This window comes from Gymnoscopelus braueri (assembly GCF_963280865.1).
Source record: "Gymnoscopelus braueri genome assembly, chromosome: 20".
In the NCBI taxonomy this organism is placed as follows: domain Eukaryota; kingdom Metazoa; phylum Chordata; class Actinopteri; order Myctophiformes; family Myctophidae; genus Gymnoscopelus; species Gymnoscopelus braueri.
Genome location: NC_137622.1, coordinates 3703924 through 3716288, shown reverse-complemented (window position 1 = coordinate 3716288; position 12365 = coordinate 3703924). Strand labels below are relative to the sequence as shown.

Below are 12365 nucleotides of genomic sequence, written 5' to 3'. Positions count from 1 at the left end.
TGACTGCAGAACTATACACCCTGCTACTGCAGTACAATAAAACACATGATAAGACTGGTGTGTGTGTGTGTGTGTGTGTGTGTGTGTGTGTGTGTGTGTGTGTGTGCGCGCGCTCAAATACCCACTGTTAGTCTGTGAGCTGTGTTTAACTTCAGGTAATTGTGGTGGTGCAGTGAGTGAGTTTAACTCCTTGAGTATCTTGATAGTAGAATCCCCTTTCTCTGTAAGTATACCTTTCTACTGAGCTTTATCCCAAAATGTTTTGAATTGTATTATTTGTTATGTATATTATGAATTATGATTGTATTACTGATGAATTGAGTACAATGGACCACACTGGAAACAAGCCCCGGGGGCATTTTGTGTTATACTTAGCATACCACTTTTAAAAAACATATATTTTTGGGGCTTTTCTGCCTTTACTTACAGTGCACAGTGGAGATTGACAGCCAGCGGGTGCCCCATCCTTAGCATACCCTTTGACTGTACTACCTGTACTGTTAATAATCTTGTTAATAAAGTATTCAATCATTCAATCAATCAATCAATCGATCAATCAATCGAGTGATCTCGCAGCAAGCAGAGGCCCATCAGCACATATCTGCTATAGCATACTGCATACAGTGTGATATCCTATATTAAACTTCGCTTAAGGGAGGACCGGCCGGTGGGCGAACCTCTGACGTCACGCTCATGTCACCATGACTCAGCCGTAATCATATAAGGAGTTCCCAATGAAGCTACGCCCAAATATGGAGTGGGTTGTCTAAAATCAACGTGTCATCACGGCATCACACGCACACAAATCAGTCAGCTCCATAAATGGGCACATAAGGGGGCATGCCCATCTCCATATTTTGGGCATAAAAGGGACAATGACTGACAGATGCAGAGACTTCCATATATGGGCATATCAGCATGCCCATATATGGGCATATACTGATGACATCATGGATCTCCATATATGGGACAAGAACTGACAGATACAGAGATCTACATATATGTGCATATCAGTTGGATCGGCGGTGCGATGTACAGTACTGTAGGTGTGAGGGCTGCACAGTGGCCCGAACTCTAGATGTGAGGACCTCTAGTAATATATAAAGGCCATGGCACTATGCCACTCGAGGCGGTGCACTGTAAGATCTACTTAATAAGTCTAAGTGAATAAGTAGTTCATTACCACTTGCAGAGCATTCAGAAGACAGAAGTTATTGTTGTCGTTGGGTTCTTAACTTGCAGGTATTTAACAGAGTGGATGTGCGCTCCATCCCTCGCCAGCTGCTGCCTTCCTTTACCGTTGTTATTATTCTGCTCTGCTGAGGAATGCCTGTTAAATCTCTGCTATCTACTGACCCAGCTGTGCCTCACAACACACACTCACTTTGTACGCAGACGATCAATGCGTTTATACCACACCACTGATTTAGTCAGAGTCAAACTCTCCCATTTACTCTGAAAGAACGCCCCTCCATGCACGCATGCATACACACAAACGCCTGCTTAAGTAGACAAAATTCGAAAGCTGTAATTCACTGTTTTTCAATGTCGGGTTCGGGGACGCTAGTATGGGGCAGGGACTTTAACCCCCAAACAGAGTGCCAATCAGGGAGGCATTGTGTCCCATTTCTATAGTATTCTGGTATTCAGATATCACAGGTCTCAATATACAGACCCAGGCTCATCTAGATTCCGTATGCTTATTCTGAGTTTCACATGACATATCCCCCCCATTCAGGTCATGGTTATAATAGAACCACGTGAATAGAACCACGTGAACGTGAACAAAAAACTGGAGAGTTCCTGGTACAGTAGGTCAGTGGTTCTCAAAGTTGGGTCCGGGGACCCCCAGGGGTCCTTGAGGATTATGGGTCTGTACAAACCCATTTTACACTCACAGAAGTTAGGATTTTATACAAAGAACATTTCATCAGATGGGGGTACTTGGCTTATCAAACCGAGGGTCCTTGAAAAAAGTTGTGTTATGGGTTATGGGAAGTTCTAGCTTACCCCCTTCGTGGTCAAAAAAGAGCCAAACGTGATGCAGAAGAGCTTACACCTGGTACCCATGATCATGACCACACACAGGGCCATAGTCATCGACCATCAACCCCACACAGCACTCTGAATGGTGGGGCACAAGGTGAAAGACGTCCACATCTGACAGTCACAACCACTCAGCAGAAGTCAAAATAATAATAAATATGCCCCTCTGGTTAAGCCACTGCTTCTCAATGTCTGGTCTAGGCCCCACTATGGGGCCACATGGAGGATGTATCTCGTCTATGTCCCTGGGAATATCACTCTGAGAGGGTACAAATGGAACCATTTGATTATCTTTCTCTTTTCTTCTCTTTTTCTGGGAACCACAATCTACCACTGTACAAATCACATTGTTCATTTAACTCTGAGACTGTACAAATGTAACATCTGTACAGTCTCAGAGTTACAGACCTGTAAGGGTTCATTGTTGACCCCATGGTGGTCCCCGGACCCAGCGCTGAGAACCAGCGGGTTAAGCTATACCCACTGTACCTCCGTTGTACCTGTTGTCAGAGTGCCCGGTGTATCATCTTTGTCTGTCTCTGTGTCCCTTTTATGCCCATATATGGAGATCTCTGTATCTGTCTGTCTGTCTGTCTGTCTGAGTCCCTTTTATAATCACATACGGTGATCTCTGTATCTGTCTTTGTCCCTTTTATGCCCATATATGGAGATTGCTGCACGTCCGTTCTGGACAACTATCATAATGGCATCAGTCCCTTTCCAGGGGTCCACACTTTTCACCGATGAAAATTGAGAAATGCCCATGGCCAAGAGCAACAAAATAATTAATTTATAAGACTTCTTCTGTATTGTGCCCCTTTTAAACCTAAGCACACAGTCATTTTAATATTGCCATATCCCAGGAAGTCAAAATAAATATATATTTTCTGTTTTACGTTTCGTAAGCCCAGAAACACATTACGTAAACTTCGTTTCACCTGGGGACTCATTTTCTGATCCGTTCTGGTGGCCAAGCCCGGGGGTTCAGCACTGTACCAACTTCTGCATCCCGTCTAGGATTTATGGAACTGTGGACCCGGTGTGGCGAGGATGTCTTCATATGGAGCGTTCTGGTGTAGCTGAACGGCCTGCTGCTTCTTCAGGGCCAGGAGGTGATAGAAGGTTTCCGACGCCTGCGTGCGAGAACTGCTCTCACACAACGACTTGTAGCTGAACGTGGCGTCGCTGCGGCCACTGCCGCTCTGGCTCCTGATGGTGTTTAGTAGCTTCTGTGTTTTTCGGGCTAGCCTCCTCTCCTCGAGGTGGTCCTGGCTGTCCAGCGCAGACCGCGGTGGGACGACGCTCGACTGAACCTCCACGTTCCGTCCAGACGGATGGACAAGCGTCGAACCGTTCGCTATGAGATCGTCTATGTTCCTGGGAAAAAGTTTCTTTAACCCTTCATGTAGTACCTTAGTGGAGAAACTTCTGCGTTTTTCTGCTGCTCTACTGGTCTCTTTCAATTTCGCACGCTTGGAGGTGGGAGGGTCGATCATGTCAGAGTAGTCAGTAATCAGCTGACAGAAGTCATCGTCGTCCAACTCGTGGGACTGGTCCACGTACGGCTTCCTTTTGCTCAGGTCACAGTAGTCAACAGCCATCTGTCTGAAAACCTCGTCGGCCAGCTCGACGGGCTGGTCCTTCCTTTTCCTCGTCATCTTCTTCTCTTTCCTCTTCCTGCCAATGGCCGGAGTCTCATTCACTTTTGGGGGATCTACCTCCATAGGTTCCTGGTTGATGAGGTTCTCCAGCAGTTTATTTAGTCGCTGCTCCTCTACTGTGTCACCCTCGGGAAAAGCAAACTCACTGGAGCTGGTCATCCATTCAAGCACACTCATGCCACTGGCTTCATCCCCAAAAGAATCTCCCGGGTCAGCCAGGCTTTGGCATGTAATGTCCAGCAGTCCATGCGGTTGATGGGATTCATCTCCGTCCTGTAATGTAACGAGAATGCGGTTGCCAAAATCCTCTTTGAGGGTGATCTTCTCCTTTCCCGACTGGTTAAGTGAATGGTCCATATTCAGGTCAGCGTCGAGGTCAGGGAAGTCCTCAACCCAGGTGATGGCGTTCACTGAGGCCTCAAGCCCCTCAACAGGCATATCGATTTGTCCTGGCCTGAATGCCACTTTAATCTTAACCAGCGCCTCACTGCAGTCTGCAAGGAGATACTTGGCTTTTTTGGAGTAGATCCGTACCACTCCCACCAGTAGGTGACTAGACGTCCGGAGGCCAATCCCCATCTGAGGGGAGATGATGTCTTCAATGGTGCTTTCCAGGTTGCATTCGTTCACATTGTCCTTAGAGATCTTACGTTCCCAGTGAGCTGCCAGCCAGATCTTGGCTAAAGGTCCACCTTTGGACGAAAACAGCTGCGTGTAGAAAATCATAATGAATCCTCTAGACGTTTATGACTCGCTAAGGTTCGGTTCTGCTCGATTCCGTTCTGGATCGAAATATGTCGCTTTTAATGTATATATAGGCCCTGCTGATGTCACTGATGATGTCACATTCTGACATCACTCAATGACATCACAAGCCCACGGGAAGCCCACTATCCTATATTAAAATTGGCTAATGGGAGGGCCAGCCGGCTGACAGACCGCGACCACATCATCACACTCATGTCACTATGACCACAACCACGTCATCACGGTCATGTCACTATGACCATATAAGGGGTTCCCCATGCAGCTACGTCCAAATATGGAGTGTGTTGTCTAACCTCAATGTGTCGTCATGGCATCATTGACAGACAGAGATCTCCATATATGGGCATATCAGCATGCCCATATATGGGCATACAGTATACTGATGACATCCGAGATCTCCATATATGGGTATAAAAGGGACAAGGGCTAACAAATACAGAGATATGCCCATATATGGAGATCTATGTATCTGTGCAGTCATTGGTTCAATATTTATAAAATCCACAGACACACTTAACCACTTTCACTTTTCACTCAAGAAAATATAAAAAATAGCACAAATAACTCACAATGAGTGAGCTTGTAGATCGTAAATATTCACTACTTTTGTGTGACACTGTATATGACGAAGTAGGGCATTATTTATGAACAAACATAAAATATAGACATATGGAGATACGAGGTTTCTACCCGACAGTGACGATATAAGATGCACATTACAGGGATCCAGTGTAAAGTCTGCTGCAGTGTGCTAGCCTACGTGGACGGACTGACGATGCCTCTCACCTCCTGAAAAACTCAATAAAATACTGATCGACCAAAAAATAAAATAAAAAAGCAGATCTCCCACCCGGCGAAGAGAATGGAAACTGGAGTTTGTTAAGGGCTTCCTCGCCCCGTGAAAATATTACACTGATTGTGTTCTCAGGAGAGAAGAATTCAATCCCTCATCTCTGAAATTCTCCAATTCTCAAGGATTTGTCATGGACTGATGCCAGGAGCATTTCATAATAAAGTTTGTATTTGTTTGCCTCTTTGCGATAACACTTCTGACCACATAGACATTGACAAACCCACATCCCTGGGGAATCTGTTCATGTTTGTTTTGTACATTTGTGTGTATCAGTGTCTGGGCATATGCAGGCCTCAAACTAGGGACCCCGGACCCCAGTTTGAGGACCAATCCCCCCAGCTAATACACCGGATGGTCGCTGTGGTTGAAGAAGGTTCTAGTGTCTGTATTAGAGATAGCCCGCACCTTTGACCCCAGCCTAGAGGAAGCCTTTTTATGACAAAGGTCATTAAACACCAACCACTCCTACATACCATCTCAGTGCTGGGCTACAGGTGCACACTATATGTTTTCATACATGGCAGCCAGGGACATGCTGCCGAATGGTCGCCGTTTTAAGCGGTTAAACGGGTGGGACCTTTGAGATTTTCAAGCGGGCCTTGATCCAGAAAAGGTTGAGAATCACTTGGTCGAGGACATGCACACAGACCGGTCGTCAGGGGGTTGCAACAACTCGGGATGCCCAAAAGGTAGAGACAAAAAGGCCTGGGAAAGTATTGTGCTGCCTCTGCTATCACTGGCAGCCGCCGTATATGGCGGAGACGCTGCAACTTATACCCATAGAGTACTGAGTGATGTGCTTATTGTATCATGGAGACATGTGCCATGATTCTGTGAATGCAATCTCACTGCACCTTTAACATTTGTGTCCTTGTATGCTCTCATGTGGATTTTTTTTTTGAAATTCTTGTGTGTGTGTGTGTGTGTGTACGCGTGCGTTTTAAATCTCCAAAAGTGTGAAAGCGCTGGCCGTTTTCTTCCTGTGCTTTATGAGTTGCATGATGAAAGGGCCTGCGGTGTGCAAGAGGATCTTTTTAATCTCAGTCTCTGCCTTGGTTTTTCTCTTGATCTCCACACTGGTTCCCCTGGGCTCCGTCTCACATGCCTTCTGTACCTCCCTCCCTCCCTCTCTCCCTCTCTCTCTCTCTCTCTCTCTCTCTCAATTATATGACAGAAGCCAAGGTTATTATAGATTTGCATTTTCCATTAGTTCCGTTTTTGTTTTCAATTTAGTTTTGGTTAGTTTTTAAAGTGGATTTGCTAGTTTAGTTTAGTTTTCTTTCCCAAAAAGCTTGGTTTTATCAGTCAGGGGCAAGACTCAACACGGCTATTTTTGCTAGTTTTTAAGATTTTTTACAAAGACAAAAAACATTTAAAAAAAGACATTTACTGCAAAAAAGTATTTGTAAGTCACAAAAAAGTTTCAGTTTTTTTAATACTTTTTCCAATTCCAGTTTGGGCTTCTGTAACACTGCCTCCCCCCCTTCCTCCTACCCCTCTCTCTCTCTCTCTCTCACACTCACACACACACTCAAACTCCCATCAGACCACGGCCAAAATACTTCCGTGACACTCTCGCTCACCGTGGCAATTACATGGCACCCCACATTAGCCGTGAAAAAAAAAAAGAAAACGTTGTTTATTTCTATATGAAATTGGAATTTGGCTTGAGGGAGACAAGGACACGGAGAGACAGAGACAGACAGACAGACAGACAGACAGACAGACAGACGTATAGGGCACGAAAGAGGAATAAGTGGAACTGAATCCGATGAAGTGTGCAATTTAAAGGGATTGTAGGCGATTCAGAGATAAACAAAGAAAAAAAATCAAGCAGTTCGTTTCCCCGACCACCAGGGGGTGTCGCACGGAGGACTTCCATAGAGTTAAGGAGACTTCTAAACCGTCCATGCCGAATATAGGTTACTTTATTCGGATACAATTCGCGGAACTGCCCGCCCCTGCCGGTTCTCTGAATTTTTATTTTTAAATAGGCTCTTTCATGACAAATTGACCACATATATGAAGTTAAACAACTAAATTCTATCTAAACGCTATCTGAAAAGTAAATTATGTGCATCAAAAACGAAGTTTGAGAGCATTTTAAAACCGAAAGTAAAAAGTCCAAACGGACACGGACGCGCACGGATGCGCACATGCGTGCGTTAATTTACGGACCGGATACCCGGATGTGTAACCTAAATAGTAGGGAAAATACGGATTTCAGAAAGAGGAGTGTTTTTCAATGCAGGAAAACACCCCAGCATCATTATATAGTGGCTGATAGAGGGGAAAAAATGCAAAATATATATATAGAGGTATTTTTCAAATATAGGCTTAATGTTGCCAACAATACCTTTAAGAACTGTACCTTTTAACGGATAATTGAATTCCTTCCTAAACCCGATCTCTCGCTCACCGTGGCAATGGCATTCCACATTAGCCGTGGGAAAAAGAAAAAAAAGTTGTTTATTTCTATATGAAATTGTAATTTGGCTTGAGGGAGACAAGGACACAGAGAGACAGACAGACAGAAGTATAGGGCACGAAAGAGGAATAAGTGGAATTGAATCCGATGAAGTGTGCAATTTAAGAACTGTACCTTTTTAACGGATAATTGAATTCCTCCCTAAACCCCCCCCCTCCCTAAACCCCGTCTCTCTCTCTCTCTCTCTCTCTCTCTCTCTCTCTCGTGGATAATAAAGGAGAAATCAGTGATTAAGTTGAAGGTGAAGTGGGGAAGTAACAGAAAATAAATTCTGTAATTAGATGGCGCATTAGATTTAATCTGAGCGCTTGTCCGGCCCGTATTCCCCCGCTGCCCGCAGGTAGAGCACAGGGTTAATTGAGACGAACGGTGCTAATGATCGCTATGCTAACCATCTGGACCCTCTGCACGCCGTTAATGGCGGCTGCAACGTCGCAACTTTCTCTTGTCACAACGTTGTTTGGCTTGCCAAGTGGAAACTCGTTCAGAATGCAGCAGGGAGAACAGAATGCAGTGAAGCCTGGTCCTCTGGCACCGTGCACTGCATGTGGGATGCACAGGAAGGAGCGCTCAACCGTTAACTAAAAAAAATATATAACATTCAAGACTTTGAGATCAGATCCATTGATCACACCAGAGCCTTAGTTTTTATTTAGTTTGTCACCATGGTGTTTGATTTTTGATTAGTTTTAGCTATATACGAGTACATTTGTTCAGAGATGCCAGAAATGTGTGACTGAAGTCATTCCAGTTTACCCAATCATTATCTTATTCATTGTAAGTAGTTTTAATTTGAGTTTTAGTTTAAGTCTTGATTTATAGAATGTGTGACATCAAATATGATCGTGGACATATTAAAATGCAGATGATTTTACAAGCAATTCAATTATTTTAAATAGTTCCGTTCTTATTTAGTTTTGTTTGGTTATAGAGCACCGAAGTCCTGACATCACTGCCAGTAGAGAGCGCTGTTCCGCTGGTTTGTGGCTTTATTTTTTTGTGTTGATATCCTCATTGGGGAATGTTAGATCGCCTCATATAAGAACTGTGTTCCAAAAATAAACACACCACCCCGGCGATTTGACTCATATGGATATGAAGCATCGACTGAAGGTGGAAATTTACACATTTACCCAAAGAGTAACACGATATTAACACTAGGAACCAGTGGAACAGTGCCCTCTAGCGGCAGTGACGTCAGACTTCGGCGCTCTATTATCATTATTATTAGCAGTATTTGTTCTTTACATTAGTTTTATTTTCAGTTAACAAAATTATTTCCAACCTTTTAGTTTCAGCTTTAGTCTCGGTTTTATTTAACCACTTAAACCCCAGCATGCGTATTGTGGGGAAAGCTTTCGCAGAAAATAAACGATCGACAAGCTCACAATCGATCGGCTATTTTCAGCGAAAGCTTTCCGCACAATAACAGAAAACAGAAAAGACACTAGTATGGAGCTCCGAGGTACTCCGGTCAACCATATGGGGTTTAAGTGGTTAACTATGATAATCAGACCCATGCGTTTGTTAGAAAAGGTGCATCTATCTATGGACAGCGGACAGGGATGCCAATGTCCTTTTGCTTGAACGAGAGAATGACTGAGTATCACTGGGATGACTATTACCTCCTTTCACTCACCCATTGCTGGCATCTGTTGTGAGCCACAGACTATGCTACTGTAGCAGCGGCAGCAGGAGGGAGTAATGAGAAAGGACTGCACTCTCTGTACTGTAGACAGGCCCATTGTTAAAGGCCTCCATGGATTTGCTGTCCCTGATTAGGCTGCCAGGAAACCCGGACACCCCGCTCCTATAGTTGACGTCTATGGGGAGAATGCAGCGTGCTCTTCCATTGTGTTGACGGCAGAAGAATGGGAAAGAGGCCTGCTGGCTCTCCGGTGTCGCAGGCTTCTCATGTTTTGTAAACATGTCCTTGAAGTTACAAACTTTGAGAATCACTGTATTTTAGGCCCCGGACCCCCATTTGATACAATTAGGCCTATATATCTATCTTATTATATATCAATTATCTATGGGAACCAGGCCTGGAATTTCATAATTTCAAGGGCAAGGCCACTTGGACTCTGATGGGTAAAAGGTCATCAAATAAAACAATTTTACAAAATCATTAATTTAAGTTCATTCATTATTATTTTCTAATACACAGCATATGTATCAGTGAAACAAAATTATAATGGTATCTACAAATGACCAATATTTGCTCAGTCCTGGAATAATCAGCGTCACTGGATTCATTTGAAGAGGGGCAGTTAAGAATGACACAATCAAACAGTTGGCCCCCAATCCCTTATGCTTATTAGGAAGTATCCCAGATTCTTTGAAGGCGCATAAAGAAATAGTTCAATTCTTTCTAACGTTAGCTAGGAAATCAATAATGACAAAGTGGGTTGGAGATGAATTTCTGTCTATTCGGCTGTGGAAATCTTTGATATCCGCTGCTGCCACTCTAGAGAAATTGAGATACCGTATTAATGAGAGAGCGCACCTGTTCTCTAGAATCTGGGTATACTGTTTATACCTCCATGGATCAAAATATGGGAAAATGCAAATAATGTATCTAAGGACCTGAGCTGTATGTGAGTGTGTTTGTTTTTTTGTGTAAAAAATAAAAACAAAAAATGACAATCTCAGCAAAAGACACTGGCGTTTAAAAACTATTTACAGGAAAGAGACGGAGAAAATGGTGAAATCAGCTGGGGCAGTGTGGACGGGGGCATCAAGGCCTTAGGTCACATTATCTTTTGAATGGCATTAGGCCAAAGTGAGGGGCCACTGCGTATAACTTAATGGTAACTAGAATCTGCCAAGAACCTGCCTGCTTGCAAATGGCTGAATGCAAGAACGGGACAAGAAGAACACCGCCTCCAAAGGGGGCGCGGTCACATACACTCAAATACAGCCCACAACCCCATTCCATGTTTGATTGATTGAATAGTTTATTTAGAAAGACATGGTAAAAGTACATGGAAGTACAATTCACAATACAATGTCCTCTAAACTGGATCGCTCATAAAAGCACTTGGCTTATTTAAAATGAGATCCCCGTGCACTCAAATCATGATGACATTTAAGAAGACATACAAATATACACTACTATGCAGAACGTCATACAATCAGCTTACAGGTTACTCCTATGAAAAACAAGAAATATGTACTCCTAAAACTAGAGTTTTAGGAGTAGGGGAGGGGGGGGGGGCGGTAGGTTAAGACTTTGACAGGGGCTAATTTGGAATTGCAGCCTCCTGAAGGTGATTCTTTAGGGCAGTTTTGAAAGTGAGTAGGGTTTTACACTCCTTTACTCCTTTGGGTTCCACATTTTTGTTGAATAGCATGAGAAAGAGTTCATTCCCTTGTTTGTGCCAAATCTGGGTTGAACATGATCAGTGGAGCTGCCTCTGGTGTTATGATTGTGGACTTCATTTACGTGTTGGAAGTATTTTAATACAAATACAGGGGGATCCCAATGTTGTGTCGAATCTTGTAGACCAGGCCCATAGCAAGTTGCCGTACTCTGTCCTCAACCCTGAGCCATCCAACCCTAGCAAAGTGAGCAGGGGTTAGATGGGTTGTATGATTGAGGCCAAGAAGTAGCCTTACCAGTTTGTTTTGGGACGTCCATCACCCGCCTTGGTGGCATACCTCGCTAGGGTTAGGGTTAAGGTCAGGTTTAGGCATAGTTTCGCCACATTAGGTATCATTTTTGCCAGTTTAGGCATAATTTTGCCAATGTAGGCATACTTTTGCCAATGTAGGCACAATTTTGCCTAGGCATAATTTCGTTACTTTAGCATCGGCAAAAGTCTCGCAAGGCACACCTGCCAATCAAAGCGACTACTAGCCAATCACAGAGCGTCCTTTCAGGGACTTGGCAGACAACCGTTGTACAACAATATAACGCAGCCAATCAAGACATAAAATATTAATTTAACTCCGAGAGTGTACAAATGGAACGGGTCCATTCGTTTCCATACGTACACTCTCAGAGTTACAGACCCGTAACTCCTCAAGGACTTTAGGTTGAGAACTAGTGGTTTGGCGTAAGGAAAGTTCCATGGCTTATTTTGACAGCTCAGACGCAGCGATGTAAGGAGCCCAGGATGAAGCAGTAACATGCATCATGAAGGCTCTGATTATAGAAACACGTTGGAGCGATAAGGACCGATGATGTGCGATAATGGAGGAACTGAAACGGATACAGTTGACAGTATGTCACCTCAGTGAGAGGCTGTCAACCAGCATCAACTGATCCCATTACAGATACGTCCACGCAAACAGCTACAATGCTACCAAAGGAACGACACAGACACAGACACAGACACAGACACACACACACACACACACACACACACACACACACACACACACACACACACACACACACACACACACACACACACACACACACACACACACACACACACACACACACACACACACACACACAATTCATGTCCACATAAAGGAGAGCATACAAGGACACAAATATAGGTACAGTTAAGGTTACATTCACAAAATCATGACATATGTC

At 43.9% G+C, this 12365-nt stretch overlaps 2 protein-coding genes across 2 annotated transcripts in view; one reads left to right on the top strand and one right to left on the bottom strand.

Annotated features, from left to right (window-relative positions):
* Positions 1-12365, top strand: part of LOC308076156 (nocturnin-like) — a 459509-nt gene that overhangs the window by 259751 nt on the left and 187393 nt on the right. The window lies entirely within an intron of this gene.
* Positions 3060-4433, bottom strand: LOC308076398 (double-strand-break repair protein rad21-like protein 1; the record flags this gene model as incomplete). The annotated part of the gene is made up of 1 exon (XM_080416632.1): positions 3060-4433. The coding sequence occupies one exon, from the start codon at positions 4431-4433 to the stop codon at positions 3060-3062; it is 1374 nt and encodes a 457-aa protein (XP_080272758.1).